Genomic DNA, 16,657 nt, shown 5'->3' with positions numbered 1-16,657 from the left:
TGTCATCACCGATCCCAAACACTGGTACGTTTATCTTTCGTCGCTCTAAACATAATCGTTGGGCGCAAGCTTCACTAATGAATGTCCCTTGACTGCCAGTGTCGATCATACAACGAGCGGTTCCCCTATCTATTTCATTGACGCGTACATTGACGAGTGCAGTTGATAATAGAACGGTCTTAGCTCGACTGGCGGAGGCAATGGAACATGTGGTCGGTTCACTGGTACAGTCTTCGTAAGTTGTCTGCGAAAGGGATGAGTTATTTTCAGAATCGTCTACAGGAACGTGACAATCGTTTTTTGCAATACCTACGGCGGTAGAAATGGGTCTGGGAGATAAACATAACGTGCTGCTATGACGAGAAAAGCAATGTTTACACACAAAATTACTTTTACAATTTTTTAAGTCGTGAAAACCTAAACAGTTGATACAAATTTTTTTACTTAATACAAAGTTGTGACGATCTCTCGGCGAAAGATTTAAAAATTTTGTACATTTAATTAAGTGATGTGATTCACCACAACAAACACAAGCCTTAATTGTATTAACATAAGGTTGGTTTTCGTTCGTACAGTTGCTAGTGTATAATCGCGCGCCGCGGACGGTAGATACAACTGGGGAATGTTTTGTGCGATATTCATTATTTGACGAACTCGCTCCAATATCAATGAATTTTGACTGGCCAGTTATTTCGCAAGCAGCGAGTTCTCGCTCAAGAAAACTAATGAGAATGGAAACGCTCGGTATATCCGACTTATTTTCCAAGGATAGTTCAAAACGTTTTCGTATGATAAGCGGAATTTTTCGTAGTAAAACGTTAAGAAGAATGAAACTCCAATGATGTACGGGAAATTGCATTGTCTCTAATGCTTTTATATTCTCTTGATAAATATTGAGTAGTTCCCGAAGACCCGATATTTTTTCTGAACATGGTTTTAAATCTAATATTTTATCTAAATGTTTCGAAGCAATGATTCTTTTATTATCGTAACGAGATACTAAAGTGTCAATGGCGATATTATAGTTATCCTCGGTAATGGGTATCGATTTAATTAAGTTATAGGGTTCGTCTTTTAAAGTAAGCAATAAATAACGAAATTTCTCCACATCCGTGTAGGCAAGATTGTCATGAATCAAAGAACAAAACAGATCATAGTATGATTGCCAGTCAGTAACTTCACCTGAGAACGTTGGCAAAGGGAGACTGGGTAATTTATTCATGTGTGATGTGTTTTGAAAACAAACTGAGTGACGTTGGTATGTACTCGAACGTCTATGCTCGTCATCCTGTTTCTTTAACTTGTTTGAATGTTTTAATATTTCAAAATATAAATCGTTAAATTCATTACGAATACTTAATTGTTCATCTTTGACAAAACACTTTGCTTTTATGAATGATTTTTCAATTTTTGTTTGAATTTTATTAAATTTGCGATGTTGAATGGTTAAATCTGGTAATCGCGCACGAAACTGTTCTTCATCGGATATCAAATCTAAAGTTCTTCGCAATTCTGACATAATAATTTCTCTTTCGTAAACATCAAACGCAGCGGTGTCGGCCATATTGTGTTCGGTACAAATGTTAAACCAACAAAGAACGCGTGGAAATTTCAATGTTTACGAGTATAAGAAATTTCAATTTTTTACTGTACGAGTAAGCATAGGAGGCAACACAACCTGGAGGATTAAAATTCGACTCGATTGGACCAAATTATGTTCCGTAAAAGACTTTGCTGCGGACACTAACCTGAATCGAGTGGAGTGTCCCGTGGAGCCAGGCCTGGTCCGTCGTCTTCTCGGCAGAAGTAGGTCGCTGATATGTTGGTTTTCTTCACAATATGTCACCTCACAATAGATAAGTTGATAGCACAACGAAGATTAGGAATAGTATGTCCTTTTATCGCGATATGGTTATTTTAACGGGGATGCGTTGTTAGCCGCTCGACTGGTTGCGGGTAACTGAATATATTGTTCAAATGGAACGATTCCTTTACTATAGGTCGTGCCCACAGCAATTAGTCATATAAAAATTAAAAGAAATAATGACATTTGAAACTTCCTCAAGGTTGGTTATAGATGACACTTTATTTTTATTGTGTTCCAGTACGGAACAGCAATCAAGGGCGCAAGATAGCGGGATGTAAGAATAGTAGAAAGGCAGCAGCAGTCGCTCAGACAGCGGCAGCGCTAGCAGTGGCATAAACCACACCTGAACTATCACTAAAGTCAGGAGCAGAGGGCTCTGGACTCTTAAAGTCAGTATCAGTTCAGTGATGATTATTGCACTGCCTGCAATCAGGGGCGCATGAGGGCGGGGTGTGAGAATGCTGGAACGGCAACAGCAACGGTGCAGAGAGAGCAGGCAATGCTGGCAGCGGCACTAACCACTCTGAGCCGCACACCCGACCCATAACTAGAGTAGGCAGCAGTGGTGCTCTTGGTCCTACAGGACGAAATGCAGACCATCGCGATTCTAACTGCTCGGTACTTGACACGGAGGTATCGAAACGGGAACTGCTTGAACCACCGCCTGATGTTGATTTTTCTCGCTGAGCCTGAAAAGAAAGCTTGATTATAGTCAATGCTATAAATGAAATTATGGTCATTAATGCAAGCTAACTATAGTTGTTTGATATCAACCCATATTCGGCCCACTGCTGAGCTTGAGTCTCCTCTCAAAATGAGAGGGGTTAGGCTAATAATCCACCACGCTGGCCCAATGATAGGCAGTCTTCACACACGCAGAGAATTAAGAAAATTCTCTGGTATGCAGGTTTCCTCACGATGTTTTCCTTCACCGTTTGAGTATAGTATCTATGTGCAAATAAACTTTCGCAGTATCTCCAGCCCGCCCGAGCTGACATTGTTCTCCGCGGTCACATCCATGCTATATATATAACAGAGGACTCACATGAATGGCGTTACAATGCTCGACGGCTCGCAGAAGGTCGTGGTTGCAGCGCCGCAGCACCAGCTCCAGCACAGCGCGCTTCTTGCCGGGGAACAACTTGCGCAGCATCTCCAGCCCGCCCGAGCTGACACTGTTCTCCTCGGTCACATCGATGCTGTATATATTAATAATAATAAAACATTTATTCAGCCAAAAAAAAAACTTCAACAAAAAATAAAAGGGTAAAACTGAATGGAGTGCTGCCTTAGCTCGATGCTACAGCTGAGAAACTGAGAAACTGTAGCTGGTTTTTAGGCATGAAATATATACCTAAATATTTTGTAACCAAGGAACGGGCGAAAATAAAACCTATGGGAACCATGATTATTGTCAGAATTGCAGCAGCTTGTAGCCTGGTGTAGCTGTAGTGAGCCATGAAAATAGGCTGATGTTTAATCAAACTTTAAAGCTCAAAATCACAAGTTCTTACCATGACCTAGAAGCAGCAATAGAGGCTCCGGCGGAGTCCGGCGTCGCACTACAGCAATCAGGCAGAGAATCACTCGTCTCGCTGTCGATGTGAATTGGCTGAAATATAAACTGATATTAATATTTACTCGTAAGTTGGGCCAATTAGGTTTTTACACGAAAAAATGGAGCGAAATGTGTAAAGATTTTACAAACAGTTCATTTTCCCATACAAACCAAAATAAATCCCCGTTTCCCTTGGTCATGCTTTGTTTTTATGTTGATGATACTCTACGAAAAATTACTTTACGATTATTTTATAGATGTACGAGTATGTATCTATCACAGCTCAGCGACTGAACAGATTTGGAGAAATTTGACTCATATTACTTACAGTTTGATCCTCCACAACCGAGTCAGGATCAGGTCCGCGGCTGGGACAGGGTCCGGTGACCCTCATGCCGTAGATGCGTCCCGGCGGCAAGGTCTCCAGCGCTGTGCCACTCTGAACCGAAACCAAGTGCAGTGAATAACTTACAGTTTGATCCTCTTTAGCCGAGTCAGGCTCAGGTCCGGGGCTGGGACAGGGTCCGATGACCCTCATGCCGTAGATGCGTCCCGGCGGCAAGGTCTCCAGCGCTGTGCCGCTCTGAACTGATGTCAAAGTGCAGTGAATAACTTACAGTTTGATCCTCTTTAGCCGAGTCAGGCTCAGGTCCAGGGCTGGGACAGGGTCCGGTGACCCTCATGCCGTAGATGCGTCCCGGCGGCAAGGTCTCCAGTGCTGTGCCGCTCTGAACCGACGCCAAGTGCAGTGTATAACTTACAGTTTGATCCTCCACAGCCGAGTCAGGCTCAGGTCCAGGGCTGGGACAGGGTCCGGTGACCCTCATGCCGTAGATGCGTCCCGGCGGCAAGGTCTCCAGTGCTGTGCCGCTCTGAACCGACGCCAAGTGCAGTGCTATCTTGTCCTCGGCCGCTTGTTGCCTTTTTAATGCGACCTTAGAAAATAAATCATGATCAAAAGAATTGATAATACACTATAGGTACATAGGATGATAGGTACCTATTACGGCTGCATCAAAACTGCGAAACAAAAATCTATTTTTAGCAGACTCAGAATTAGATTAAAAAATAAGAAAAACAATGTCGAACAAAGGATTCACAATATTTGTCAGGACAACGTAATTAACAAATCAAACTGTAACTAAAATAAGACCCTAGAATGGCAGAGAATGACCTTGAGTGGAGTCACGAACTTGTGATCGTTGTATGTAGGGTTAAGGGCCCCCTTTGACAGTTAACTAACACTCCCCTTTTCCACTCTCTCCGCCTATCCCAAAATCACCAATGTAAGATTATCCAACAAAAAGTGTGGACGGATCAAACGCCACGCCAAGAATGAGCTAAACCGTATGGTGAGCGCCTTATATCGTCAGTCGTTCCCTCCTGGTGGCTACCCCTCTCTAACTCCCTACTCTTTACGGAAACAAATCGCGCCACCTAGCGTCGGCACAAGCCAACACGAGATTGAGCGACGTCATATCCTACCTCCTCCTCAGACTACTATTTCCAACACTATAATAAAACTTTTATTTTTACACTTCTCGAGTACCATCGTCATACTCTTGAAAGAATGGAAAACGTCGTCTCATCAAGTCATCATTATGTTGGCAAGCTTCAATAACAATTTGTCTTCATTATAAAAACTATAAAACAATAATTAGAGAATATCTGACTACATCTTAAACTAATTAATATCGTCATTTTTGTCTGTCTGTTGGTTACGTTTTCGTGCCTAGCCTACCTAACTTAAGCAGCGGAAACACACACTTCAATTTAATTTATTCCACCCAAAACACTCACAGACTTTGACTGATCGGTAAACTGATATAATATAAATTAATTTAGCAGAAAATCAATGACAAACAGTCAAATGTTTGTGTTTGATAAGCGGTCACCCAGGGGACTGCGCGGACCCATCGCACCCGAGGCGCTCGCCGCCTCATTGGAAACGAAAACAAAACTTGATCCCCGTAAATCAAATTGAGTCTGCCACGGAATACGTAATAATGATAAAATTACATTAAGTTCCTAAGAAAGTAAATCAAATAATTAAGGTTTAGAAGAAAGACAATTTCTGGTAGGTACGGCGACACCTATTTCTCTTTTTGTTGACTTTGAAAACTAGGTAAATAGATAAGTTGAGTTTTTTTGAAATGGAACTGGGCAGGACATATAACAAGAAGACCAAATGACAAATCGAGTAGTGTAACAACATCGTGGTGCCCAATGGATGCAAAAAGTAAAAGAGGCAGACCGATTACTTGATGGAAAAATGGTCTGATTGCCTTTGAAGATACATACTGGACCCGATCAGCTATGGAAAGGACACAATGGAAGAGGAAGGGGGAGGAATCTCGTTCGAAAGTTAGACGCGCAGCTAAGGAGCTGTACCTACCAACTACTTATTTAACTTATTTTAAAATCAACCTAATCTGCCAAAAAATGGAAAGTAAATGCTCTGTTTATCAAGGAAAGCCATACACAATAAATTTAATGAGAAACCTATTGATTAATCGTTAATCCACGGCCGTGGGTTCGATTCCCACAACTGGAAAATATTTGTGTGATGACCATGGGTGTTTTCCAGTGTCTGTGTGTATTTATACATTATATAAGTATTTATATGTAGTATATAATTGTATATTAATATTATAATATCAACTATCTTAGCACCCATAACACAAGCTACTCTGTATGCTTACTATGGGGCTAGATAGTGATGTGTATCTATTGTTTAAGTATATTTATTTATTTATTATTATTAATCAGTTACCTTTGAAAAGCTATAGGTATACGTACCTACTGTTTTCCGGTAATACTTTTAAGTGACTGAGCTTTGATGCCATTTAAAAAACGTACCTAATATTCCACAAATTCCGGTTGAAAGTGGTAGGACATCGACAGCGATGCATTACTGAACAAACCGATCGATGCTCATCCGGCGTCTGCAGTAAACACGTGCCACTTGTTCAAATAAACCCGCCAGCACATTAGCCCGGCTCGATTACACTACATTAAAACACATTAACGCTTACGTTGCATGTTATTCCTAATTTAGGTAAGCGTATTCCGTACTCGATGTGTTTGATAGCTACTAGCTACCTACCTAAGTTGTGCAACGTATCTATATCACTATCAAGTAATAACATAAAATGAAAATTTTAATAATCATCATCAAATTATTAATTACACTCTTGATTAAGTCATCAATATTCTCTTTCAGTGCCCTTTTATTTGATACCCCACTCGAGTAAGTATATTTGCAAACATTCGGTTATTTTTCCTCAATTTCACCCCCCAGAACTTTTAAACGGATCAACCGATTTTAATCAAACATGTCTTAGAACACTCGCACATAAGTTACTTTTCATACAAAACAACCTAAATTTAAATCGCTTCATCCGTTCGGGAGCTGTGGTGCCACAGACAGACTGACAGACATACACCCTCTTTTTGCGTCGGGGGTTAAAAAAAAAAATCCATAGATACTTGTAAGATGACACACTGATATATCTATACTAATAAGTATTACGAGTATAAAGCTGAAGAGTTTGTTTGTTTGTTTGCTTGAACAAGCTAATCTCAGAAACCGTCCGATTAAAAAAATCTTTCAGTGTTAGATAGCCCGTTTATCAAGGAAGGCTATAGGATATAATTATATTATCCCCGTATTCCTACGGAACGGGAACCTCGCTGGTGAAACCGCGCGGAGTCAGATAGTGTATTCGTCAAAAAAAATTTAAAATTATTCATTATTCAGTTATATTATTATTATATAGTATTATTCAGTACTCTTGCTCAAAAACATTGTTATATTACCACTCCACAGCGGGGCTAAACAAGCATATTAGCCTCTAGGGGCTAAAGTAATTTTGTTTTTTTAATTATTGTCTGTTACGAGTACTAGCCAAGTACTAGCCTACTTTATATCGAAGGAGGTAATATGGCTCCGCGCATCGAGTGATTGAGCCAGAGGAAAGGTCCTGACTGTTTGATAAAAATAAAACTTGGAATTGGAATAAAATGCAGCGTTCTTGTCTTTGGAATGCGGCTATTTTTTTTTTATTTGATTTTTATTGAGTTGCGAATTTATAGAGCGAGATTTGAAGACATGGGTGCACGGTGTAATTAATACCTTTGCCTTTTCTTCATGGGAAAAAATATATTAATAAAGAAAATAAAATTAAAGAGCGAGAATTTAAAAACAATTATTGTTGTGAATAATCTAATTACTTGATATTTTTAAATAAATTCATTGTGAAATTGTGAACGTAATTTACATGTTTCGCAACATTAATTGTTGCGAAACATCTTCATCTAGTGAGAATGGTGACCCTAATTTGGAGATGGATCAAAAAAGACTTACAAATTAAACACCTACTTACGAAAAATTTAATAAGTGGAGAAAAGAACAACAAGTGCATTCTTACTTACAACTTACGCATGGTGTTTTTTAAACAATTATCTAACATGTTTATCCCTCATATTCATTATTCAACTTCACTGTAGTCGGAAATTAAGTTACCGGGTAAAAGCATTTCCCCGAAACATCCAAAGTTATAGCATTTTGTACCTACATTTTAATTTTCAAATAAAATATATCATTGAATATTGTACTAAACTATTTTATTTTCTCGCAATCGTAGTGAAAAGCAGAGTGTAACACGTGTGGCTAAACCCATTATAAACTCGGTTTCTATTTAGGCGGCCCTCGCCTTCGTCTCGGGCCCTAAAAATACCTCGTATATAATGGGTTTTTTTAGCCCCTTGTATAACAATCTACTATTTTTTATGTACGTCTCCAAAAAATATAATATTTCCATTTCAATGTAGTAGAACGATAATTATCAATTATTTAAGACCATTAAAGAAAAAGTGTCAACTAGCGTAGCGGTCCGTGGTGGCTTTGGAAGGTTTCAAGACTTCAAGATCTTCAATTTTCCAAGTATAACATTTTCTACAGGATATCATGAGGTATCATGTGTCCAGTCGCCAGACCGTAAGCTTCATGGCAACTGGCAACCCTTCACTAGAGACCTTTAAAGATTTTTTTAAATCTTTATCGGTGTTTTTCGAAGAGTTGCCGCGAAGCCAAGTGACGACTAGGGACTTAGGGACATTAGGGAATCAATCATAGCTTTTGCGACCACGGCCTACCATAGTCGTGTTCGTATCCGCCTAGTGTGCGAGGGGCCCAAGTTATATTGTCTTTATTTTTCAGCTTTAATTTTTTGCAACATAATTTTTAATATCTTAACATTTTGAATGTTTGTAAGTTTTAATGTTTTACCTTAAAGTGTTAATCCTGCTGAAATGTGGCATTACACATAAACATTACAAAGATACTAGTCGCATCGCAGTTACCTTTATTATAAAGTTAATTTAATAAATAAATATATACGTTACAAACTACTAACTCATAACATGGTGGTTTTTTTCTAACAAATTTTCAACAGATTTTAAAAGAATTTGAAATTCTTCTGCAAGTTATTACTATAAGTTGGTCGACTACAATTTCTTTATAGGTACCTTCCTACTGTGTTGTATGCTTCGATAAAGCCCTAATAAGACTAAGTACATATAACAATAATAATAATATTAATCTTTATTTAAAAAAATACACATAAAAAATGAAACAATGAAACAATAGCCTTATTACTAAAAGTTACTACTAAGTATACAATATAGAAGTACATGCTTATTTAATATAAGTATACTTAAATGTGTTAATCCAAATAATAAAAATTTTAATAAAAAAAATACAACCGACTTCAAACCCTAAAAACGTACCCACTAAACTAAAAAGTGAAAAATAACATCATAATATGTTCTACCTGCTGATCAGTATGAAGACGGTGCTATGCCGGTGATGTATTAATTCAAGCCATGTGAGAATATCTTATAGATTTAGATTTGGCAGACAGTGTTGTTTCATGTGGTCCTGTCAGAAATGGCTTAAATTAAGACAACACCGGCTAAGCACCGCCTTCATACTGATCAGCAGGTAGAACATATTATGATGTTATTTTTCACTTTTTAGTTTAGTGGGTACGTTTTTAGGGTTTGAAGTCGGTTGTATTTTTTTTATTAAAATTTTTATTATTTTTCCATTTTTAGTGTAAATTTTCATCTCAAACGAATACACCAGACCCCTAATGACAGTCACAACCCATCTTGGTACAAAATTCTCAGCAATACAAATTAATCAAGCCCAAGCACAAGGTAGCTACCGTAAACCGTTAAGGGATTCCCCTAATTGACCTTGGTCTTCATCATCAGGCCCCTAATAACAGACACAACTCATCTAGGTAGAAAGTTCTCAGCAATACGAATTAATCAAGGCCAAACACAAGGTAGTTACTGTAAACTGTTAAGGAGTTCCCTTAATTGTCCTTGGTCTTCATCACCGAACCCCTAAATGACAGTCACAACCTATCTATGTGGAAAGTTCTCCTTAATACAAATTAATCAAGCCCAAACACAAGGTAACTGCTGTAAATCGCCGAGGAGTTCCCTCGTCTGTTTTATGGCTCCATCATCAGATCGATTTTAAACCTTCATGAAATTATAGTGCTTAAAAGTACTAAATGGAAAATTATACGAACACACTAGACACCCATATAATTTTCAAAAGTTCCCCTCAATTTCTCCAGGATTCCACCATCAGATGTTGACATGATGGCAATGGGACCAAATGGGGACTATACCGTTTCAAACAAAAAAAGAATTTTTGAAATCGGTCCAGGCGTCTTTGAGTAATCGGTGTACATACATAAAAAAAAAAAAAATACCGACCGAATTGAGAACCTCCTCCTTTTTGAAGTCGGTTAATAATTAATGTGATGGAAGTTGCACTAGTATAAACCGTGTCGCAACTTCCATCGCTCTTCCTTCATTATAGATGATTAATTATGCAATAAATTAATTATGTCCAAAAACTAAGATAAACAGAGTTTTTTTTTTCAAGGTAGCATTATAATATAAGTAATTATACTCCTAATACCCTGATACCCTACCCTAATAATATCTTACCTGATTTGCAATGAAAATTCTCAGTTTGGAGTTGGTAAAAGTTGATTATACCCCAATACCTCGGAGAGAACGTTGCGCCGTCGGTCCCGGTCATGGTCTTAAGCATTTGTTAGTGGCCGCATTGAAGCAGCGTGATAGTAGGTCTATGCTCCATATCCCTCTCCTATAAGGAGGAAGGCCTGGACATATAGTGGACCACTAAAATTATGATATATCTCACCTGAGCAGCCATTATCCTCTGGCGTTCTTTGATCAATCCACACTTAGGGCACTGACAGTCTCGATAGGCACACGCCTTCTTGTGACCCCGAAGACTCGAAATAAGTCCGTGGTTCCGACACCGAGCGCATTTTGGCACCCTCGCCCGACCGTTATTCATCTTTCTGGTTTTCACTATCAATATAATAACTAAATCGTAAATTAATTTAAGCTTATATCGTTTCTTCAAAATATCAAATCGGATTTGAAAGTAACACTTTTAAATATCATTTGATACATTAATTAAGCAAAGTTTTTACATGTATTTGAATACAGTGATATCAAACACAGACCAGCGTATCACAGAACATATTTATTAACAATTTTCGACCGCCCACTCAGCAATCCACCCTGAAACTATCCATAAATTGAGTGTTTATTTCAAAACACTAAGACGGTAGGCGTTGCTACAATTGGCTTGTATCATACGCGTAAACCTCAACCCCATATCATAGGAGATAAAGTCAAGTTCCTGAAATCGTTGCAGCATCCCGTTTATCCCAATCCGCCCCCGCACTTGTGTCGACCAATCACAGAGCGCTATTCTCGCTATTGGTTACAAACTGAGTCGGAAAAACAACGGAAACTGTTCAGTGTAGCTCTTGGCTTGTATTTCAGTTGTAAAAGCAACAAAAAATGTACAACGATGTTCTATATTGATGTTGTGTTTACTTTAGTATCGCCTTTCCAATTTGTAAACTAAATAAAATAGGTAGGCTGGTAGGTATGTATCTATCGAACTGCGTCATTGGTCCCGTGGTTAGCTGGTTCAGCTACGGACAAAGGGTTCGAATCCCGGGTCAGGCCAACAAAAAAGAAATAGGTTCTTGGGATTTTACTAACAACAAAAATCTTAATAACAGCCTGGTGTTGGGAAATTGGCGGTGTTAGTACACCCCCGTGCCTCTGAGAGCTCGTAAAGCCGTCGGTCCTGCGCCTGATCTCTCACCGGTCATGTCTGTTTGCCGTCCCATCGGATTTCGAAAGTGAGGGAAGAGAGAGTGCACCTGTGCTTGCGCACACATTTGTGCACTATAATATCTCCTGCGTACATGGTTAGTTTAACCATGTGATTAGCCGCCATGACCGAAAAGTCGGTTGGGAGCATGTTATTATTATCATCTATCGAACGATTTTAAGGGTTTAAATAGTATAAATATTTATAGTTTATAATATATTTTTGTGATTTATGTAGCACCTACTTAGGTAGCTCATAGCTGACTCGGTGGTACAGTGATTATTGGGTTAGTCTAGCATTGGGTTAGAGTTCTGGGTCTGATAAACCCCCCGCCCCGGAGAGCACGTTAAGGTGTAAATTCCAGTCAGTAACTTCGGATTTCAGAATTCAGATAGTGATCGTTACAGCGTAGGTAGAATATCATCTCTCTAAGACTCGTAAAGTCGTAAACGTTAGCTGCAATTGGATTTTATAGTTTGTAGACGTCTGTTTGGTACAAACTAATTTTGCGACAGGGTCGTGGGAGCTCCTAAAGGCTCTCGCAAGTTTCTTTGAAAGTCCTATTTTTTTATAACAAATTGAAAGGCAAGTGGAAAGCAAAGGAAAGTGGTTTATAGACTTTAGTTACAAACCAATTTTACGACAGGGTCGGATTGAAGAGTTCTTGCAAGTTTGTATGAAAATCCTTTATTTTTGTTGATACTAACTTGAAATTTTTAAGAGGTGGTTTATAATTGGTAGAGATCCGTTATTAATTGTGTGACATGGACGGATTAAGGATTTGGATATATTCGATACTAAAACCAAAAATATTTAAGTAGGTATGCAGGTATTTTTTTTGAAACTTTAAAATTATATAAAAATTATTGGTACCTATGTGTACTGCCAGAAAAGTCCTCAAGATAATGCGTTTAAAATATAAGTCCTAAAATATATTTAAAATTCTACCTCTAGTGTTGAAAAGTAGTTCATCATTAGCAACCTATTTTTCGGCTCACTATTGAGCAAGGCTTAACTCTAGATATAATTCGGATTCGAATCTACGCACCGAATCGAAGGCAGAGCTCATATTCACTGGACTATCACGGATATTAAAGTGGTTCATGTTAATTAATCTATTAATTTAATATAGAAAACACGCGAAAATAAAAATAGAAGGAAATAGGGTAGGTAAATTAAAAAAAAACACGGCCAAGTGCGTGTCGGGCCACGCGCAGATTAAGTTAGCTACGCGCAGATTAAGTTACGGGATTAAGTTAGCACTTTAATCCCCTATGTAATGTACAAAAATACCGATAGCCATAGCCCACACAATGAGATACACGATGAGTAATTCATCCTCACAGAGTTTTTAAAGGAAGGAACTCAAAAAATAATCGCTTTAAATAGCGATTGCAAATTAGCTATTATAGTTGTCCTTGTAATTTTATTGTATATCCTACTTATTTATTTACGTATCCATAAATAACCGTTTAGCCGGTAGAGGGTGGGAACATTTAATCTAACAAAAATTAGCTCTTAATATTTTACAACGGATCCCTAAATCGAAAAGTATTGAAAGAAGACCCATTAGGGTGGACACACTAAAAATTGGTGTGTGTATTTTATCACATAGTTCAATTATCAGAAACATAAATAGGGAAATAGGGAAAGAATGTTTTCACCGATTTTTACGCGAAGTCGCAGGCGTCCGTTAGTACTCGTAGTTCTATATGTTAGAATTTTCAGTCATTGTTACTAACTGGTGAGACCTGAATGAAAGGGTTCCATCTCTTTCTATATAATATTGATCTATTGTGTATTGTCTAAGTCTACCTAATATCTTTATTGATCTATTAGGTATGTCATGCCACTCCCAGCACAGGTTTTTCGCTTGCACAAGAACCTAGGTTTTTCCTTTAGGTATAGGTATATTATATTAATCCTAGGTTCTCTTTCTCCTTTCAAGGTTTTCGTTTAATATTGCTGTTTAAAAAAGACGTAAATAAGTAGGTACCAATATTTCTTTTTATCGTGATTAATATTCCAGTTTAAAAAAGTGATAATATTTTTGTCGTTTTTTTGTTCGTGTCCGTGATAGCCCAGTGGATATGACCTCTGCCTCCGATTCCAGAAAGTTTGGGTTCGAACCGGCATTTTAAGAAATTAAAATCACGTGTCTCAAACGGTGAAGGAAAAACAACGTGAGGAAACTTGCATACCAGAGAATTTTCTTCATTCTCTGCGTGTGTGTAGTCTGCCAATCCGCATTGGGCCAGCGTGGTTGACTATTGGCCTAACCCCTCTCATTCTGAGAAGAGACTCAAAATCAGCAGTTTGTAAAAATCGATTATGGGTTGAATATGATGATAATTTTTTTTGTGCGTATCTAGTTTTTCCGTACCAAACTTATAAATCCATATCCATAAAAGATATTTCACATGTACATCTATAAATGAGAATTATCCCACCATGCACTGTTCCTTATAATATGTAGGTATTTTGAAGAGATCAAGCAGTATTTTCGATGAAAGTCCCAGGCGCCTTTAATTTTTCCGACACTTTCAACAATTATCTCATAATTCAGCCAGTTTACATAAAACCTTAACAAATTGTTTACCTTTATCCCCATTAGGTATACAATATACTGGTGAAAATCACATGAAAATTCGTTCAGTAGTTTTGAGTTTATAGTAAACAGACAGATGCAGCAGATGATTTTGTTTTACAATATGTATACTATAGAAATTTACGTTTGAAATCATAATAATGATCCCAAAAAATAAAGATAATATATTTACATTTCATACTGACGTTTTATATTAAAAGTGTAGTTTTTTTTCATTCATTACTTACACTAGAGAAAAACTAAGATACTTAAATCTAAAAATAAAATACATTAAAGTTGTAATAATTATATTAGTTTAAAATTTAATTTAGAATAAGTATATGTATAATGATGTTATGAGGATGTTGTAATGTTAATCAAATCATAATTAACTTTTGAACAAAATTAATACAGACAGACAACTCTAATAAGAACACATTATATTATTTGCTTTTCTTTTTCTCATGTTGTTTAGCTGCTTTTTTCTTCATATTCTGTATCCGTTTGTCTGCTGATATTATATTAATGTTTGGTGTGACAACTTTTGAAGGAGATGAGGACGCAGAACTGCTTGAAGATATTTTAACAGGTGTAGTTGATCCAGATATATGTGTAGGAGACTTCGATGCTGTTGATTTGTAGCCCTGAGTGAAGCCTTGTGATGCGAGACATGATGCACATTGCCAGCCTGTCGCCATGTCATTATCACTGATGACTGGTTTGTGACAGTCCTGTAAAATAAATAGTTTTATTTACATTATATATATAACTCAAAGGTGACTGACTGACATAGTGTTCTATCACAGCCAAAACCACCAGATGGATCGGGCTGAAATTTGGCATACAGGTAGATGTTATGACGTAGGCATCCGCTAAGAAAGGATTTTGAACAATTCTACCCCCAAGGGGATAAAATAGTGGTTGAATGTTTGTATGAAAAGTCCTTAATTTTTAGAGTTACAATTACAAAGTTTGTCTATAAATCAAAAAAAAAAAATGAGAAATATAACGATATTCAAGAATTTTTAAATATCAACCCTTAATGTGGTGAAATAAGGGTTGAAAGTTTACTTCCACGCAGACAAAAGCACTTGGCTGCATTCGTGCATCACAGTAAGTTATGATGCAGCTTATAGTAGAATGTGCTTGCCTAGAAGATTGCATATTTCATAATCCAATTATGGGTTCTGCGAGTGTAAGACTGTAACCAAACATGCTTGTTGAACTTGACTTTCTCATTATACATTGTTTGACGAAAGCTTCAAGCAATCAAACATGTTTGACAAACATTAATGATTTAACATAAAGTTTGACCGTCAACAAGCTCCTTAACTGCTCTTCAAATAACTTACCTAACATCATAATTTATTCAACAATATTCGAAGCTATATTATTTTATATAAAAAATTATTGTTTTTAATAAAAAAATCATAGTAATGTTCTATGTAAAGTAACTAAATGTTCATTGTTTACAGTCTATAGCTACTGACTCAATCATTATGAATACACATATATTTCATCTAGGAACAGTTTTCCAGAGGGGCAGGAATAAACATTTATAAACATACATATTAGTAAATACAAGTACCTGGTGATACAGTGCATGGCAAGCATCACACTCAACCAAACGGTTTCCCGCCTGCACTGCTATTTGTCTGCAAACGACACAAGTCAAGTCTTCCTGTAAAAAGTCGAACTCCAGTTCCCCATCCATAACAGATCCATCATCATTCTCCCTCTCAGGAATCTGTATTTGCTGCGGACTTTGTTGTGGAATAGGCACAGTCTTCGCGCTACTGGAACTTTTCTCATTCTTGTGTTTAGAACGCGAAGGGGACTCCAGTTTCTCCTCATTCAGATATTTCTTTGGCAAAACATTGCCCAGCGTCTTGGAATTCCCATATGTCTGCCTAATCATATCATCGAGAGTTAAACGTAGCTGTTCTGTAGAGTCCAGTGCGCTTGAATGCAAATACTTCAAGCACAACTTTATTGATGGATCGAAATCGATTGAAGACATTGTAAATTTTATTTTTTTTGGGTTAGTTTTCTTTTTGTATATTATTATTTAACCGCGATTTCGAATAATTAGTACAACAACTAGCTTCTTGTTTCGGTTTGACGCAATTATACTTTACAATGTCGTTTGAGAAATAGAAAAGCTAAATAAAAATATTTGTATTTCGTATTTGAGAACGTTTTCACGTTTTCCTTTTCTTTCAACTTTAACACTTCACTTGACAGTTGACACTTCACTCGTGAATTAATTACTCTTTGACAGACTGTCACTGTCACCAATGAGGTGCCACAGAGTAACACCACAGAACAATAATACTCCTAAAAGTGACACTGACAGCGTCAAATTGACATGGCAAAGAACCCCGGAAAAAAGTTCCG

The 16,657-nt window shown here is 37.5% G+C and overlaps 2 protein-coding genes across 2 annotated transcripts; both read right to left on the bottom strand.

Annotated features, from left to right (window-relative positions):
• Positions 1-2,147: 2,147 nt before the first annotated feature.
• On the bottom strand, positions 2,148-11,053 carry LOC112057665 (doublesex- and mab-3-related transcription factor dmd-4). The gene is made up of 5 exons (XM_052882526.1): positions 10,678-11,053; positions 4,187-4,360; positions 3,382-3,479; positions 2,913-3,066; positions 2,148-2,556 (listed from the first exon to the last, which is right to left on the bottom strand). Exons 1-5 carry the CDS (start codon positions 10,834-10,836, stop codon positions 2,269-2,271), a joined length of 873 nt encoding a protein of 290 aa, XP_052738486.1. The 5' UTR covers positions 10,837-11,053; the 3' UTR covers positions 2,148-2,268.
• A 3,498-nt stretch (positions 11,054-14,551) lies between these two features.
• Positions 14,552-16,513, bottom strand: LOC112045586 (integrator complex subunit 12). The gene is made up of 2 exons (XM_024081879.2): positions 15,849-16,513; positions 14,552-14,991 (listed from the first exon to the last, which is right to left on the bottom strand). The coding sequence occupies exons 1-2, from the start codon at positions 16,278-16,280 to the stop codon at positions 14,704-14,706; spliced, it is 720 nt and encodes a 239-aa protein (XP_023937647.2). The 5' UTR covers positions 16,281-16,513; the 3' UTR covers positions 14,552-14,703.
• Between the last annotated feature and the right edge of the window lie 144 nt (positions 16,514-16,657).

This window comes from Bicyclus anynana, chromosome 7 (genome assembly GCF_947172395.1).
Source record: "Bicyclus anynana chromosome 7, ilBicAnyn1.1, whole genome shotgun sequence".
Classification (NCBI taxonomy): Eukaryota; Metazoa; Arthropoda; class Insecta; order Lepidoptera; family Nymphalidae; genus Bicyclus; species Bicyclus anynana.
Note: the sequence above shows the minus strand (reverse complement) of the source record. Positions and strands in the feature narration are given on the sequence as shown.

What these genes read in the sequence shown, in the direction of transcription:
- LOC112057665 (XM_052882526.1), bottom strand. Translation starts at nt 10,836, where the DNA reads ATGAATAACGGTCGGGCGAGGGTGCCAAAATGCGCTCGGTGTCGGAAC. An exon ending in CGGCTGTGGAGGATCAAACT is followed by an intron (nt 3,480 to 4,186) that starts GTAAGTTATACA and finishes TTTATATTTCAG; the next exon opens with CCAATTCACATCGACAGCGA. An exon ending in AGCATTGTAACGCCATTCAT is followed by an intron (nt 2,557 to 2,912) that starts GTGAGTCCTCTG and finishes CTTTCTTTTCAG; the next exon opens with GCTCAGCGAGAAAAATCAAC.
- LOC112045586 (XM_024081879.2), bottom strand. Translation starts at nt 16,280, where the DNA reads ATGTCTTCAATCGATTTCGATCCATCAATAAAGTTGTGCTTGAAGTAT. An exon ending in GCCATGCACTGTATCACCAG is followed by an intron (nt 14,992 to 15,848) that starts GTACTTGTATTT and finishes TTTATTTTACAG; the next exon opens with GACTGTCACAAACCAGTCAT.